A 19189-nucleotide genomic window follows, 5' to 3' on the forward strand; every position below is an offset into this window, starting at 1 on the left:
AGTTCCAGGCACTCCCTGTCATCAGCCCCAAGAATATTTTAGAAAATTATGGCCGAGGTGACGGGATATTCATTTTGATAGCAGGTTCATCTCTTCAGGACCTCCAGGGGCATCTGAAGACGGTGCAAAAAAAGATGGTTGAGTTAGGCTGGCTAATAAATACCCAAAAATCAGACCTAGTTCCCAGTCAGCACAAGAAATTCTTAGGAATCCTGATAGATTCACACAACCTTTATGTCCTTTTTACCTCCAGAAAAGCAGATGGTTGTAAGTAAAAAAATCTCCCAATTCTGCGAATCCAGAAGAGTGGCCATCAGGGACATCATGAGACTGTTGGGACATCTAACATCCACTATTCCCGCAGTCCGATGGGCCCAGCATCATACAAGGACACTGCAAATGCTCCTTCTGGAATCTTGGGACGGAAATCAGAATTCTCTAAACAGGAGAGTAAAAATTCCAGAAAAAGTGAAGATGTCTCTCTTCTGGTGGAAGATAAAGAAAAATCTCCAAAGAGGAGTTTTTTGGCGACCGGCAGATCAGATTGTTATAACAACAGACGCCAGCAGCCGAGGATGGGGAGGCCACACAGGAAATCAGGTGGTCCAGGGCACCTGGAGCCCAGCGATGTCTGCTGTCTCTTCAAACATGAGAGAATTGGCGGCAGTCTTGAAGGTACCTATGTGTCTTCATCCATCTGTAAAATCCCATCTCATAAAGATATTGTCCGACAACGCTACCACAGTAGCCTACTTAAACCGGCAGAGGGGTACAAGAAGCAGAGAACTACAACAACTGTCAGAGAAGATTTTCGGTTGGGCAGAGAAAAATATAAAATCCCTGGTAGCTGTCCATCTAAAGGGCGAGAAAAACAGAGTGGCAGATTATCTCAGCAGAGAAGATCTAAGAGTGGGAGAGTGGTCATTGGATCCCAACATTTTCAGACAGATATCTCTCAAATGGGGGTTACCAAAAGTGGATCTCTTCGGAAATCAGAAGAACAAAATGGGCTGTAATTTTCTCACTTCACCACACAACGGCAAATAATAATTTTTTTTCAGACTAATCTACGCCAGAAAAGCTTTAAAACAGTGCAGTTGCACTGCTGAATGACCAAAAAACTTTAGAGCATATTACTGTGCCGCTGAACTGCAAATAATACTTTTTTTTTTTTGCCACTAACACACCCAAAAGGGCTGTAATTTTCTCACTTCACCACACAACAACAAATAATACTTTTTTTTGCCACCAATAAACATCAAAAAAGCTTTAAGACATATAACTGCACCCGCTCAACGATCAAAAAAGCTTTAAAACATATAACTTCACCGCTGAACTGCAAATAATACATTTTTTTTGCCACTAATACACCCGAAAAAGGGCTGTGATTTTCACAACAGTTAATAAGCCCTTTTTTCCCAGTTATACACGCCAAAAAAGGCTTTAGAACATATAACTGCACCGCTGAACTGCAAATAATAAAATTTTTTCCCACTAATACACCCGAAAAAGGGCTGTAATTTTCACAACAGTTAATAAGCCCTTTTTACCAGTTATAAAGGCCAAAAAAGGCTTTAGAACATATATTGTATATACTCGAGTATAAGCCGACCCGAGTATAAGCCGAGGCCCCTAATTTTACCCCCAAAAAAGGGAAAAATTATTGACTCGAGTATAAGACTAGGGTGGGAAATGCAGCTATAATGCAGAGTGTATGTGTATATAATGCACACACTCTACATTATATACACACATCTGCAAGAGGGTGACTCTGATTGATGGGAGTCTGACTCTGACTCCCTGTATTTAATGCAGAGTGTGTGCATTATATACACACACACTCTGCATTAAATACAGGGAGCCATCCACAGATCTCCCCCCTAAACAGTGCCATCCACAGATCTCCCCCCTAAACGGTGCCATCCACAGATCCCCCCTAAACAGTGCCATCCACAGATCCCCCCTAAACAGTGCCATCCACAGATCCCCCCTCCCCTAAACAGTGCCATGATGGCACTGTTTAGGGGAGGGGGAATCTGTGGATGGCACTGTAGGGGAATCTGTGGATGGCACTGCCATCCACAGATCCCCCTACAGTGCCATCCACAGATCCCCCTCCCCGACGCTCACAGCAGTATATTTATAAACTACCGTAATCAGTAACTACCGTACTTTAACTTTAATCATCGCTCATTGCTGAGCTCTTTACTCTGATTATTTGGATATCTTACCGGTACTTTGTCTTAGCTCCGGTAATAGCAGTCAGTGCGGGGGGCGGCGCTCACTTACTGACGTCACGCACCTGCTCCCACTAGGCGGCGCAGGCGCGTGACGTCAGTGAGTGAGCGCCGCTCCCCGCACTGCCTGCTATTACCGGAGCTAGACTAGACTCGAGTATAAGACGAGGGGGCTTTTTGAGCACAAAAATATGTGCCAAAAAACTTGTCTTATACTCGAGTATATACGGTAACTGCACCGCTCAATGGCAATTAATACTTTTTCTTTTGCCACTAATACACGCCAAAAAGGGCTGTAATTTTCTCACTTCACCACACAATGGCAAATAATTTTTTTTTCCCCACTAATCCACGCCAGAAAAGCTTTAAAACATATAACTGCAGTGCTGAACAAACCAAAAAAAATTTAGAACATATAACTGTAAACAATGGGCCCCTGTAGCAGGAGGGAGGAGTATACTTATTTAAAATTTAGCTTTTAATAAGGTCAAAAATGTCAGACTAATAGAACTCACTACATAAAATAGACATACATGCACATAAATGACCAACTGAATTGTGCCTGGCTGGTATAGACAAAAATCTGTTCCGTCCGGGAAGACGCGAACAGTCTTACCAGACCCTTTGTAGATAGTGAGAGAGGTCCTTGGATACAGGAGGCAGGAGGCGTATGGATCAAGCCGTGCGGGAATAGGTGCTGTAACTGTGGGACCGCGTAGATGGAGCAATGGAGTAATCCTAAATAGTCCTGCCTAAGATGAAGGGGGCTATTACCTATCTACACGGAGCACTCGCCTTGGAAAAGGCGACCCCGTCCGGTAGCCTGTCCCTAAGGTGGACCTCACCCTAAAACTACAGAAGTTATGCCAGTGGATTGATGATAGGAATGCTTCCAATGGTCTCCCGACGTGGCACGTTTCTGTCCGTGACTCTTCAGGGAAAGACTGCAGGAAGACAGAAGGTAGAAAGCCGCAGGTATCTGGCCTGGGGCTAAATATACACTGGAAAAAAGGAAACAAGCTAGGAAGCTTGTGTTCTGCTATCCTGGGGTGGGATGCAGTATTACACAGGAGGGGTAGTCCTGTGTTAGACGGTCCGGGGGACACAATGGTCCCAAGCAAGTGAAACCCTTCTGGTTGGGGGTAACAGTGCAATGAACCAGTCGCAGTGATGTACCTCAGTAATGGGTTTTAAATAATCGCGCCCCAGGTCCTGCGCCCCTCCTCCTCAATGGCGTCATCGGCATGCAACGCCTACCTGAAGCGCCGCTCATACCCGGGCACGTGACCCCGACGTCAGAGGACCTGCGCCGAGGCAACATCCACAGGGCAAAGGGCGGGCACAGTCAGTGACATCGCACGCCGGCGGTACCACGTGGGGTGGGCGGGAGCGCGACAGGAGATGGGCGGAATTAAAGATCATTCAGCCAATAGTTGAATGGTCTGATGATCACGTGGGACGCGCAGTGCATGAGTCTCCATTGATAATAAACAAAGTAGTGAAGCCTTAAATCGGCTAGTGGCATTTGGTGCAGGAGTCAGAGACTGACAGGTGATCAATGCTGCAGATACTGTCAGAGAGATCCCTGACAGGGTGACATGAAGTCAAAGGTGAATGGCTGTGTCCTGATAACACGGATACCGTGCACTCAGGGCCCAGCACTAGTTTGAAGAAGCGCTCTAGGGTTGCGCATTACAGGCGCAGGCGCAATAAAGATACCATGGATGCCTGTGTTTGCCGCGCCAGGGTCCAGAAGCTAGTAACAGTATAGACCAGCATGGACCCATGCGCAGCAAAGGTATATACCAGCATCAATGTATGCGCAAATATATATGGAGGAAAATGTGCACCTAGGGGTTAGCAAGCGCAGGCTTAAAGCGTAAAGCCATATGCGCTTGTATAAGCACACAGTGCCCTAGATCATTATCAGGGCAGCAGCAACGTAACAAAGAGTGGAGCCATAAGCTCATGTATAGGTACACAGCACCCCAGATCATCAATCAGGCAGCAGCACCGTGGCAGATGAGGCATACCAGTTTACTTGCACGTAATTTATCAAAGAAAACAATTCAATCTCTCGTTCATGTCACAAGGTGCTGCTGTTTTCAGATTGAAGATCCAGCGCGCTTCACGTTGGAGGAGGCTCTTGTCCCAGTCCCCCCCTCTTGGAGGGGGTTTCACGAGATCAATGCCCATGAATTTCAACCGGGCTTTACCATTGTGATCGGTGTGCACATGTTTTGACACCGGGGTGTCCCTCTTGTGTGTCACGTCCCCCATGTGCTCACCAATCCTCCTCCGAAATTCCCGTATGGTCTTACCGATGTATTCCAGGCCACATTCACAGAGGATACGATGGACCACGCCTCTGGATTTGCAATTAATGAAATGCGGAATGGAATATGTCTTGCCTGTGACCGAGCTGGTAAACGATTTTGTAGTCATAATGTATTTGCAGGCAACACACCTGCCACACCTATGGCTACCTACCAAGCTGGACCGCAGCCATGTTGAGTGTGTACTGATAGACGAAAAATGACTGCGGACGAGTTTATCACGCAAGTTGGTACCACGTCTGTACGTTATCTGTGGGCTGTCTCCTAGTATATCCTGAAGGTCGGGGTCCATTTTCAGGATCCCCCAGTGGCGTTGTAAGATCTCTCTGACCTGACTTGAACCTCTGTCAAAAGTAGTGATAATACGGGACAGTTTGGTTACAGGGGTGTTCGGCTGTTTCATAATTTATAGGGTGGGTCTCTGTCGTGCAAGGGCCACCTTATAGGCAGCTCTCAAGATGTAGTCCGTGTACCCCCTTTGTAGAAATCTAGCCCTTAGGTCAGCTGCCTGTGCCACAAAGTCCTTTTTTGTCCGAACAATTTCTGCGCAGGCGAAGGTACTGCCCTCTTGGTATCCCTCTCCTGAGTGGGAGAGGGTGACTACTCTCCCATCTCAGGAGAGAGTTTGTCGCATTAGGTTTACTGTGGATCGAGGTGTCCAGTTCACCCCTATCATTCTTGGTGATTTTAATGTCCAAGAATGGTAGACTGGTTGGGTGGGTCTCATGTGTGAATCTCATGCCAATGTCATTCTGGTTTAGGCGGGATACGAACGACTCGAATTGAGAGGGGCTCCGGTTCCAGGTGATGAAGATGTCATCTATATACCGCGCCCACAGCCCAATTCTAGATAGATCGTCCGGATTCCTATCCCCAAATACCAGGGTCTCCTCCCACCAGCCCAGGAATAAATTAGCATACGACGGGGCACAAGGACTCCCCATCGCGGTACCCCTGAGCTGGTGGTAGATCTTATTGTCAAAGGAGAAGAAATTCCAGTTCAGGGTGAATTCTAGGATCCGGACGATGAATTGGCTGTGGGCGCGATATTGGCAGCCCCTGGATTTCAGGAAGAATTCAACTGCCACTAATCCCAGCTGGTGTGGTATGGAAGAGTATAAAGCCTCTACGTCAATGCTTGACAGTAGACATCCGTTCTCAAGGGTAAGACCCTCCAATTGTTTGAGGAGGTCCGTGGTATCCTTGAGATGGGATGGTAGTGTGGTTACAAATGGAGCTAAAACACGGTCGATGTAGATCCCCAGATTTTGATTAAGGTTGTCCACCCCTGATACTATCGGCCTCCCTCTAAGTGGGGAGGTCCCCTTGTGGACCTTTGGGAGACAGTAAAATGTGGACCTACGGGGGAATTGAGGTAACAGGAATGCGTACTCTTCCAGCGAGATAATTTTAGAGCCCTTGGCCTCGTCAAGAATGGATTTGAGTTTACGTTTATAGACGTCCGTGGGGTCTCTATCAAGGATCTCGTAGGTTGCCCTATCAGATAGAAGACACCTACACATGTCCCTGTACTTCACAGAGTCCATGACCACAATGTTGCCCCCTTTATCTGCAGGTTTGATAATAATCGTGGGGTCATTGCCAAGAGATGAAATGGCAGTGGTCATGGACTCTGCGCAGTTCGAGTGGTGTGAAGAGATCCGCAGATCCTCCAGGTCCTTGGTGACCATGTTAAGGAAGACGTCTACGCACGAAACTTCACTAGAGCTGGGTGGCATCTTATTGCTTTTACATTTGAGGTCTGTAAAAGGGCCCAGACCTGACGCTGAGTTGTCCATCACGGATAGTGAATTCAGTAGTTGAACATCAGCTAACATCTCCGCCGGAATACCAAGTTCAAAGCATCAGCGTCTGTCAATGTATTTAAAATGCTTGTGCCATCTAAGTTTGCGGATGAATAGATTCAGGTCTTTTATGGCCATGAATCTATCAAACTTAGGGGTGGGCACAAAAGAAAGTCCCAGTTCGAGGGCTCTAGTCTCGTCTTGGGAGAGAGGACGTGAGGACAAATTGATCACCTCTGGTCCTGTGATTGAGTTGGCATTTGGGGTGTGCGACTGCGGAGTGGGTAGTCCAGATCTGACTCGGTTGTCCTAAAAAACGGGTATCTCTTCCCCTATATTGACCCCTAGGTAGACCCCTTCTGGATGAACCCCTATTCGGGTATTTGGTTGTTTTGGGTCCCGTATCTCTTTCTGAGTCAGAGAGATCTGTTTCAGTCGAGGATCTCTCTGAATTACTAGGTCTAGTATCCCTTTTTCCGTTATTAAGAGAGGAATAAATACGGTTCTCCTTAAAGTCAGTAAGGTCTCGTATGAATTGACGGTGCTTTCTTTCCTTGAGGTGGTACTGGTACTTCTCAAGGGTTAATTGTAGCTGTTTTTCCCTGTTTGAAAACTCGGTCTCCTGTGAGAAGGCCCGCACCACCTCAATTTGTTCAGACAATTTCTGATTAAGAGTGGTCAGTGTATTCTCTTCATCCACCAGCAGTCTCGTCAACCTAAGGGAACTGTCAGTTGCCTCTTGTTCCCACTTTGTCATGAAGCCCGGGTTGCGTGACCGAGCTGATGAAAGAAGAGAAATGCGGAGACCTCGGGTACAATACCGTTTTTTATATAATTGTCAAGACTCTGGACTTCCCACCACGACCACTCAGGAGAGTGATACCAAGAGGGCAGTACTTTCGCCTGCGCAGAAATTGTTCGGAAAAAAGGACTTTGTGGCACAGGCAGCTGACCTAAGGGCTAGATTTCTACAAAGGGGGTACCCGGACTACATCTTGAGAGCTGCCTATAAGGTGGCCCTTGCACGACAGAGACCCACCCTATTAATTAAGAAACAGCCGAACACCCCTGTAACCAAACTGTCCCGTAATATCACTACTTTTGACAGAGGTTCAAGTCAGGTCAGAGAGATCTTACGCCGCCACTGGGGGATCCTGAAAATGGACCCCGACCTTCAGGATATACTGGGAGACAGCCCACAGATAACGTACAGACGTGGTACCAACTTGCGTGATAAACCTGTCCGCAGTCATTTTTCGTCTATTAGTACACACTCAACATGGCTGCGGTCCAGCTTGGTAGGTAGCCATAGGTGTGGCAGGTGTGTTGCCTGCAAATACATTATGACTACAAAATCGTTTACCAGCTCGGTCACAGGCAAGACGTATTCCATTCCGCATTTCATTAATTGCAAATCCAGAGGCGTGGTCTATTGTATCCTCTGAGAATGTGGCCTGGAATACGTCGGTAAGACCATACGGGAATTTCGGAGGAGGATTGGTGAGCACATGGGGGACGTGACACACAAGAGGGACACCCCGGTGTCAAAACATGTGCACACCGATCACAATGGTAAAGCCCGGTTTAAATTCATGGGCATTGATCTCGTGAAACCCCCTCCAAGAGGGGGGGACTGGGACAAGAGCCTCCTCCAACGTGAAGCGCGCTGGATCTTCAATCTGAAAACAGCAGCACCTTGTGGCATGAACGAGAGATTGAATTACTCTTGTTTTCTTTGATAAATTACGTGCAAGTAAACTGGTATGCCTCATCTGCCATGGTGCTGCTGCCTGATTGATGATCTTGGGGTACTGTGTACCTATACATGAGCTTATGGCTCCACTCTTTGTTACATTGCTGCTGCCCTGATGATGATCTAGGGCACTGTGTGCCTATACAAGTGCATATGACTTTACGCTTTAAGCCTGCGCTTGGTAACCCCTAGGTGCACATTTTCCTCCATATATATTTGCGCATACATTGCTGCTGGTATATACCTTTGCTGCGCATGGGTCCATGCTGGTCTATACTGTTACTAGCTTCTGGACCCTGGCGCGGCAAACACAGACATCCATGGCATCTTTATTGCGCCTGCGCCTGTAATGCGCAACCCTAGAGCGCTTCTTCAAACTAGTGCTGGGCCCTGAGTGCACGGTATCCGTGTTATCAGGACACAGCCATTCACCTTTGACTTCATTTCACCCTGTCAGGGATCTCTCTGACAGTATCTGCAGCATTGATCACCTGTCAGTCTCTGACTCCTGCACCAAATGCCACTAGCCGATTTAAGGCTTCACTACTTTGTTTATTATCAATGGAGACGCATGCACTGTGCGTCCCACGTGATCATCAGACCATTCAACTATTGGCTGAATGATCTTTGATTCCGCCCATCTCCTGTCGCGCTCCCGCCCACCCCACGTGGTACCGCCGGCGTGTGATGTCACTGACTGCGCCCGCCCTTTGCCCTGTGGATGTTGCCTCGGCGCAGGTCCTCTGACGCCGGGGTCACGTGCCCGGGTATGAGCGGCGCTTCAGGTAGGCGTTGCATGCCGATGACGCCATTGAGGAGGAGGGGCGAAGGACCTGGGGCGCGATTATTTAAAACCCATTACTGAGGTACATCACTGCGGCTGGTTCATTGCACTGTTACCCCCAACCAGAAGGGTTTAACTTGCTTGGGACCATTGTGTCCCCCGGACCGTCTAACACAGGACTACCCTTCCTGTGTAATACTGCATCCCACCCCAGGATAGCAGAACACAAGCTTCCAAGCTTGTTTCCTTTCTTCCAGTGTATATTTAGCCCCAGGCCAGATACCTGCGGCTTTCTACCTTCTGTCTTCCTGCAGTCTTTCCCTGAAGAGTCACGGACAGAAACGTGCCACGTCGGGAGACCATTGGAAGCATTCCTATCATGAATCCACTGGCATAACTTCTGTAGTTTTAGGGTGAGGTCCACCTTAGGGACAGGCTACCGGACGGGGTCGCCTTTTCCAAGGCGAGTGCTCCGTGTAGATAGGTAGTAGCATAATAGCCCCCTTCACCTTAGGCAGGGCTATTCAGGATTACTCCATTGCTCCATCTACGCGGTCCCACAGTTACAGCACCCATTCCCGCACGGCTTGATCCATATGCTTCCTGCCTCCTGTATCCAAGGACCTCTCTCACTATCTACAAAGGGTCTGGTAAGACTGTTCGCGTCTTCCCGGACGGAACAGATTTTTGTCTATACCAGCCAGGCACCATTCAGTTGGTCATTTATGTGCATGTATGTCTATTTTATGTAGTGAGTTCTATTAGTCTGACATTTTTGACCTTATTAAAAGTTAAATTTTAAATAAGTATACTCCCCCCTCCTGCTACAGGGGCCCATTGTTTGCTTGTCACTTTGGAGTGTCTGCATAGCCTGAACTGTTTCAGTGTTCTGATCAATTTATTGAACATATAACTGTACAGCTGAGCTGCAAATTATACTTTTTTTTTGCCACTAATACACCTGAAAAAGGGCTGTAATTTTCTCTTTTCACTACACAACGGCTAATAAGCCCTCTTTTTTTCCCACTTATACATGCCAAAAAAGGCTTTAGAACATATAACTGCACCACTGAATGGCAAATAATACTTTTTTTCACTAATATACGCCAAAAAGGGCTGTAATTTTCTCACTTCACCACACAACGGCAAATAAGCCCTTTTTCCCCCACTAATACATGCCAAAAAGGCTTTAGAACATATAACTGCACCGCTGAATGGCAAATAATACTTTTTTTCCCCACTAATACACACCAAAAAGGGCTGTAATTTTCTCACTTCACCACACAAAGACAAATAATACTTTTTTTGCCACTAATAAACATCAAAAAAGCTTTAAGACATATAACTGCACCGCTGAACGACCCAAAAAGTTTTAGAACATATAACTGCACCGCTGAACTATAAATAATACTTTTTTTGCCACTAATACACCCAAAAAAGGGCTGTAACAGCTAATAAGCCCTTTTTTCCCAGTTATACATGCCAAAAAAGGCTTTAGAACATATAACTGCACCGCTGAACGGCAAATAAGCCCTTTTTTCCCCCCACTAATCCACGCCAAAAAAGGCTTTAGAACATATAATTGCACCGCACAAGGGCTAATAAGACAAATATTTCCTAGTAATACACCCTGTTAATGGCTGTATCACACAGCACTTGCACCCCAGTAAAGAGAACGGTTTGCTGGAATTACAGAGGTATCATCTATTGCAGGGGTCAGCAACCTCCGGCACTCCAGGTGTTGTGAAACTACATCTCCCATCATGCACACTTGCTTGGCTGCTCTCTAAACTCCCACACAAGTGGAAAGAGCATGCTGGGAGTTATAGTTTCACAGCAGCTGCAGTGCTGAAGGTTGCTGATCCCTGATCTATTGCAAACCTGAAAGCAGCAGTATAATTGCAATTTGGTGTCACGGTCCCTTCTGTAATAGAAGTGAGAAGATCGGATAGACTTGCTGCACGTGAGGCTATTTGACACGTCTCTCTGTTTTCCTCTATGTATGTTGTTGTTTGGCAGGATCTCACCTCTCCTCAGGTGCCGATCATTATCAGTGATGAGGCTCTATTTAGATCCGCCTCACACTGCTGACCATGCGGTTGATAGTTTTTGCTTGGAGTTCCTAGTGCTGGTTTGTCTTGGATCTCCTGCTTCTCCATACGCCTTCGCTGTTTCTTATTATCTGGTGTGTGTTGTCTCTAGGCCTTAGGGAGACGCAGGTTCCTTCATTCTGGAAGGAACCAGCTGTCTCATCCTCTGCTACCTATCCTAGGGCTCGTCAGTTTTAGCAGGGCTTTAGGTATCCGGTGTATGAGTATTTCCACCATCAGGATCTGCTCATACTGGCAGGAGTTAGGGAAAGGCCTAGGGATTACTAGGAGGTCACCATCCCTCTTCCTTAGCTTTTGAGGCCTAGATTGTTGTCTATTCGTTGTGGTGTTTATTTGGTGTTTTCCCTTCCCCTTAACCTGTGATATTTGGATCCCCAGTCAGTTCAGCAAGGTGTAATAGGATTATTCCTATTACCCAGGCTGTACAATCCTCTATCAGACCCTGTTCTCCTTTTATAGTGTGAAATAATTCCTCCCTATCCTTTCCCTACAATTCTAATGCTCTTTTCCTGAACTTCTATTGAGCAAAATAAAAGTTTTCAAGTCTTTCCTAGTACTTTCTCTAGCGCCTGCTGACGTCTCCTTCGGCACTAAGTACACTGAAATATGGCTGAATCCAAGAGGGCTGAGGCTATTTATAGGGCTGTGACATCAGAGGGCTGGCTGGCTGCTGATTGGCTGCATGCATGGCATTGTGGGTTATCCCTCATTCCAAGAGTTCTTTGCTCCATGTCCTAACATGTGCAGCAGCCATTTTAGGAAAAATGTGATTCGTTACGACGAAACGTGAAGAAATTTGCATTCGGTGCGAATCAAATTTTTCCTGAAATTCAGATCGAATTTCACTTCGTCAACTTCGATTCGCTCATCTCTAGCGACCGCCTAAACACTGCACCCACAGACGGAAAGAACCAGCAGTCCAACAGCACCCTGCTGTCAGGCTAAGCCCCCTTGGCACTGGGTCCCACCAACCCACAGACACAGCAACAACAGCAATCATGCAGCACTGCACCATGTGACCTTTGAGAAACTAAACTGAGACCAAGGAGGTATAAACCTTGTGTAATCTCCTGCTAATTAAAAAAAAAAAAAACTAGGACAAAAAGGAGGAGTGCTGAAAAAAATCAAGACACTAAAATAAAATACAAAAAAGGAGGACGTGGACATTCACATACTATGTATTCATATATTGTTTCCCGGCATCATTTATAAATTGTATACGAGGCCTTTGAATACATTTTTATGCCATGCTGTGCAACGTCAAAACGTATACAAAGTACATTGTGTAATCCAAGAATCAAAAATTCTAGAGCATGTCTTAAAATCCTTGTATAGTTTATTGGGTTTATTAAAAACAAAACATATAATTAGTGTTGAGCGAACTATGCTGGTCTATTATGATGGAATGCAATACGGAATGCTTCATAGAATTCCATTATGGTCCGTGGCAAATTGCAAGTTCGCTCAACACTACATATAATCCATAGTAAAATGCAATCAATTCCTATGCATTTTGGACAGACTCATCCTTAGTCATGGCATGAAGTGATATGATACACAAAATACATAATATCAGATCACAAAGTCAGAACCTGAGAACTTCAGAACCCCTCTGTGGTTTTATGACTCGTGCACACTCTACTACTGATTGGTGTGTCTTGTCACCAGCATGTTTATGTAAGAAATTGTGTGAGGCAACAGAAAAGCTTTGTGTACTAGGTTTACAGATATCCTCAATGTGTTCTGCCCAAGTGGTGGAACCCACATACTGTTTTCTACATCGTATGCAGCTTATAATGTAAACTAGTTGAGTTGTACTGCGATTAGTAAATGTTTTAATTGTAAAAAATCTCTCCTGTACTAATTGATTCCACATGCTTAGTTTGAGACATGCGTTGACACAATTCAGGCTACTTTCACACTAGCGTTCGGGTGTCCGCTCGTGAGCTCCGTTTGAAGGGGCTCACGAGCGGCCCCGAACGCATCCGTCTGGCCCTAATGCATTCTCAGTGGAGGCGGATCCACTGAGAATGCATCCGCCTGCCAGCGCTCAGCCTCCGCTCCGCTCAGTGAGCGGACACCTGAACGCTGCTTGCAGCGTTCGGGTGTCCGCCTGGCCGTGCGGAGGCGAGCTGATCCGTCCAGACTTATAATGGAAGTCAATGGGGACGGATCCGCTTGAAGATGACACTATATGGCTCAATCTTCAAGCGGATCCGTTCCCCATTGACTTTCAATGTAAAGTCTGAACGGATCCGCTCAGGCTACTTTCTGACTTAGAAAATTTTCTAAGTTATAATGCAGACGGATCCGTTCTGAACGGATGCAAACGTCTGCATTATCGGAGCGGATCCGTCTGATGAAACATCAGACGGATCCGCTCCGAACGCTAGTGTGAAAGTAGCCTTACATAGTAGGATCTCATAGTGCTTAGCCACGTCAAAAAACTCATAGGGAGGAATTTATCTTTCCCCCCACACCAGTATTCTGGTGGAAAAAAGACACAACATTTTTTCCCACCATTTGTGCAAAACGTTTTGCGCATACAGCGTTTCTCTGGTGCCCTCTCCACTTTCCAGAAAAGGAGGCTTGGCAACAGTGGGAAGGGTCCTGGCACATTTATCTTTACGACAATTTTCTGGTGTAACAGAAGAAATCTACCCCAGCTAGGGGCTGACCTAGATTGCAGTGTAGGCACATGGACTGCTGGAGGAATACGGCTCGTCCTAAATTAGGCACAGCCTCCAGCGGCACACAGGGATATCATAGACAGGCGTAAAATGCTGGTCTATGATAAATTCCAACCTTAATGCTTATCCACAAATATCTAGAAATAGGATGTTTACCTTATCTAATCCCTTTGTGCGAGATGTACAGTATGCTGGTACGACTGCTATATCGATGACCTCGCCTAGGATGGTGGGGGGACATGTAGGGGGGAGTGTAGGAGCACTGGCAGATGGACAGACTTCAGGAACCCAGGCATATAGTCTTCAGGAACCCAGGCATACAGACTTCAGGAACCCAGGCTTATAGTCTTCAGGAACCCAGGCATACAGACTTCAGGAACCCAGGCTTATAGTCTTCAGGAACCCAGGCATACAGACTTCAGGAACTCAGGCAAGCAGACTTAAGGAAACCAGGCATATGGACAGAAGCCAGCACACAGACAGACAAACAGAACCCAGGCAACAAAGCAGAAGCCGGCACACAAAGACAGATGGATTAAAGCTCTGTATTTACTATAGCAAGCTAGAGGTCCTGGCAGGCTCTATGGAGACCGAGTAAGATCTTAGTTGCACAGGCAAACAGGAACACAGAATACATAGCAGGCAGATAACTAATTAGTCAACCAGGTGCACACACATACAGGGAGTGCAGAAGTATTAGGCAAGTTGTATTTTTGAGGATTAATTTTATTATTGAACAACAACCATGTTCTCAATGAACCCCAAAAAACTCATTAATATCAAAGCTGAATTTTTGGAAGTAGTTTTTAGTTTGTTTTTAGTTTTAGCTATTTTAGGGGGATATCTGTGTGTGCAGGTGACTATTACTGTGCATAATTATTAGGCAACTTAACAAAAAACAAATATATACCCATTTCAATTATTTTTTTTTACCAGTGAAACCAATATAACCTCTCAACATTCACAAATATACATTTCTGACATTCAAAAACAAAACAAAAACAAATCAGTGACCAATATAGCCACCTTTCTTTGCAAGGACACTCAAAAGCCTGCCATCCATGGATTCTGTCAGTGTTTTGATCTGTTCACCATCAACATTGCGTGCAGCAGCAACCACAGCCTACCAGACACTGTTCAGAGAGGTGTACTGTTTTCCCTCCTTGTAAATCTCACATTTGATGATGGCCCACAGGTTCTCAATGGGGTTCAGATCAGGTGAACAAGGAGGCCATGTCATTAGATTTTCTTCTTTTATACCCTTTCTTGCCAGCCACGCTGTGGAGTACTTGGACGCGTGTGATGGAGCATTGTCCTGCATGAAAATCATGTTTTCTTGAAGGATGCAGACTTCTTCCTGTACCACTGCTTGAAGAAGGTGTCTTCCAGAAACTGGCAGTAGGACTGGGAGTTGAGCTTGACTCCATCTTCAACCCAAAAAGGCCCCACAAGCTCATCTTTGATGATACCAGCCCAAACCAGTACTCCACCTCCACCTTGCTGGCGTCTGAGTCGGACTGGAGCTCTCTGCCCTTTACCAATCCAGCCACGGGCCCATCCATCTGGCCCATCAAGACTCACTCTCATTTCATCAGTCCATAAAACCTTAGAAAAATCAGTCTTGAGATATTTCTTGGCCCAGTCTTGACGTTTCATCTTGTGTGTCTTGTTCAGTGGTGGTCGTCTTTCAGCCTTTCTTACCTTGTCCATGTCTCTGAGTATTGCACACCTTGTGCTTTTGGGCACTTCAGTGATGTTGCAGCTCTGAAATATGGCCAAACTGGTGGCAAGTGGCATCTTGGCAGCTGCACGCTTGACTTTTCTCAGTTCATGGGCAGTTATTTTGCGCCTTGGTTTTTCCACACGCTTCTTGCGACCATGTTGACTATTTTGAATGAAACGCTTGATTGTTCGATGATCACGCTTCAGAAGCTTTGCAATTTTAAGAGTGCTGCATCCCTCTGCAAGATATCTCACTATTTTTGACTTTTCTGAGCCTGTCAAGTCCTTCTTTTGACCCATTTTGCCAAAGGAAAGGAAGTTGCCTAATAATTATGCACACCTAATATAGGGTGTTGATGTCATTAGACCACACCCCTTCTCATTACAGAGATGCACATCACCTAATATGCTTAATTGGTAGTAGGCTTTCGAGCCTATACAGCTTGGAGTAAGAAAACATGCATAAAGAGGATGATGTGGTCAAAATACTCATTTGCCTAATAATTCTGCACGCAGTGTAGAGTAGAGCAGATTAACCCATTCAGTTTTGCAAGCTGAGGAGAGATACAAACACAATAGCCCAATTCACATACAGACAGGCAACATTGTAACAGGATATTTGTAAACCTAGTACACTCCGTTTTTTACATGAACATGCATAAACCAAGGAGGGGGGACATGGATATGCCACCAATGTGAGAACTCTGGGACCCCCACCTATCTGTAGAACGGAGCTCCCAAAGAGAAGGAGAGTCCACCACTTATGCGCAGCTGCCCTCCATTCATTTCTATGAGAGTGATGAAAATAGAGCGCCGCACTCAACTATTTTCGGAAGTCCTATAGAAATTAATAGAGAGCGGACTGTGGAAGCACAGCCACCACTCCAGTCACTTCTATGGAACTGCCAGAAATAGCAGAGCCAGAACTTGGCTATTTTCTGTGTTCCCATGGACATTAATGGAGGGCGGCCAGGCATTCACAGTGGGCTCGCCTTATCTTTGGGAGTTTCGTTCTAGAGATAGGTGCGTGTCCCAGAAGTGACACATATCCTAGTGATATTCCATCAATGTTTCAGGTGAGAAAACCCCTTTAAAGAAATTAAGACATGCATTGATAACAATAGTGTTATACTATGGGTTAATTTGCAGTGGGAACAGTTAATATGTAAGATCCAGCCCATTCCACACCATCTGAACTGGGCTTTCTGATTGTGTATTATATCACTTTATGCCATGTTTAAGGATGGCAGGAGACGCGTAGGAATTAATTCCATGTATTACATGTTTTGCTTTTAGTATGGTCCTATAAACTATTAAGCAATTTTTAGGATGACTTGCTGGAATTTTTCATTCTTAGATTACAGAATTCCTTAGCTGAAGCAGTTTTAGATAAGGTGCAGCATCCTCTGTGTGGAGCTGAATTATGAATCGGCAGGGGTGAGCTGGACTGTTTAAATTAGCTGAGAAACAACAGATCAATGCATGTTTATGTGTGATCCATGTTTCTTTTTCTTCAGATTGACATATTTCAAAAATTAGGTTTACAATAAACCAACTATGATTTATTTTCGTAGACAGAGCTACTGGAACAAGTTATGCTGGATGCACTTGTAATGGACAGAGTGGCATTTGTCCAACTTCTCATCGATCATGGTGTCAGTATGCACAGATTTCTAACAATCCCCAGGCTGGAAGAGCTGTACAATGCAGTAAGTAATCGGAGGGTGGCAACATTGTCATATACTGTATAACAAAGAGAAAAAAGGTTTTCTTGCTGACATTGTAAAATGATACCAATATAACTTGATGATTTAGGCTATTTAACCACTTCCCTACTGCCATACAACTATATACATTGGCGGTATGATCTTTAAAGTCATGCGCACTCCAGAGAGGTATCAATAAAAACTACAGATCGCCCTCATACTGCTCTGTAGACATAACTATAAATTAAATTATGGGGGTGAAAATATAGCGATGCAAATACAAATTAATTTCTTTCAAAGTTTTTATTGTTTTTTAAAGGGCATCTGCCAGCAGAATGGTACCTATAAAACTGGTTAACCATGTTCACTTGGCAGCTGAAGGCATCTGTGTTTTCATGTACATATGTGCCCGCATTGCTGATAAAAATTAAGTTTTAATGTATGCAAATGAGCCTCTAGGAGCAACGGGGTGTTGCCATTACACCTGGAGGCTCTGCTCTCTCTGCAAATGCTGCACCCTCTCCATTTTGATTGACAGGACCAGGCAGTTGATGATCAAGGTGGAGAGGGCATTGACAGAGAGAGCAGAGCTTCTAGGTGTAACGGCAACGCCTCCGTTACTCCTAGAGGCTCATTTGCATATCATAAAACTTAATTTTTCTTATCAATGCAGGCACATATGAACTTGGGACCAACACTGATGCCTTCAGCTGCCAAGTCCACATGTAACAGGTCAGCCAGTTTCATAGGTACAAATCTGCCGACAGATGCCCTTTAAGTATTAGGACACAATATAAACTATATAAATGTGGTTTCACTGTAATTGTACAGATCTGGAGAATAAAAGGTAAGAGAGTAAAACACTGCATAGGGAATGCAGTAAAAACTAAACACATAGAACTTTGGCAGAATTGCGTTTAGTTTTTTTTTCAGTTCCACCCCATTTGGATTTTTTTTTTTCAGCTTTCCACTACATCGTATGCAATATGAAATGGTGCCATTAGAAAGTACAACTTATCCTGCAAAAAACAAGCCCTCCTACATCTACTTTAACAGAAAAATAAAAACATTATGGCTCTGGAAAGGCAGCGAGTGAAATATAATAATGCAGAAATGTTAATATATAATTTCCTACTATCTCTTTCGATATCTCCTACAAATTTGTTTGAATATTTAAAAAAAAAAGTGTTCATAAAAGTAGTCTCCAATTCATCAAAAGCCAAAGCACATTAAAGGGGTATTCCTGTTGTTAAAAGTTATCCCTCTATCCACTTAGCAAATGTGGACTAATAGGTTTTATTGATCTCCAGGTCTACTGCAGACATGTATGTTTCAAACTAAACTAGCTTTGGATGACAGGAATCTCAATTAAACTTTTCAACTTTTTAAAAGGGATTCGGTCACTTTTTCCTCTCCCATCATATAGACATGGAGATGTCAGTGCTCACTGCTTCTATTTGTCATACATGTGGGTTTAGTGCTCCTATGATTTACTGGGAAGAAAAGGATGCAAATGAGCTCTTAACAAGCTCTGCCTCTAATGCCACCAGATGTAAGGCAGCTATCCAATAAGTCAATGTGCGACCCTTTAACTAGGCCTTGAGACATGACTCGGATAATAAATAAACCAGCACCCCATCTGCAGGCAGCTGTTTTGGGGTGATTGCCTCTCATCAGTGAAGAGCTATCACGGTCGGCGTGACTATCACATACGTGACACAGAGGGAGGGAACAAGGAAGGCCCTGCCCAAGTGAGAGGGAAGGTGGTGACCCCTGACTCACCTAGCGGCTGGCACCTGGCTGCCCTGACGTCCCTAGACGGGTTCCTCACCCGTACGCCGATCACGTGCCTAAAGCCCTGTCTTTCCCTAAGCTGAGCCCTAGATAGTGAACAGGGCGGTGGGAACACTAGTCCGCACCACTAGCTCTAAAGGAAAACACCAAGGGAAGGACAGACAATACAAACTCAACATATAATCCCAGGTGGGCGACAACAGGAGACAACAAGAAGCCCAACAGGGATCCGGAGGGTAGCACTCTGGAAC

General features: G+C 45.2%; 1 protein-coding gene across 1 annotated transcript in view; it reads left to right on the forward strand.

Annotated features, from left to right (window-relative positions):
- Positions 1-19189, forward strand: part of LOC120986476 (transient receptor potential cation channel subfamily M member 7-like) — a 147944-nt gene that overhangs the window by 42276 nt on the left and 86479 nt on the right. The window contains exon 8 of the mRNA XM_040415080.1: positions 17013-17147. Coding sequence (XP_040271014.1) covers positions 17013-17147 — 135 coding nt within the window. The remainder of the gene's footprint in view (positions 1-17012; positions 17148-19189) is intronic.

The sequence above is a fragment of the Bufo bufo genome, chromosome 1 (assembly GCF_905171765.1).
Source record: "Bufo bufo chromosome 1, aBufBuf1.1, whole genome shotgun sequence".
NCBI classification, from domain to species: domain Eukaryota; kingdom Metazoa; phylum Chordata; class Amphibia; order Anura; family Bufonidae; genus Bufo; species Bufo bufo.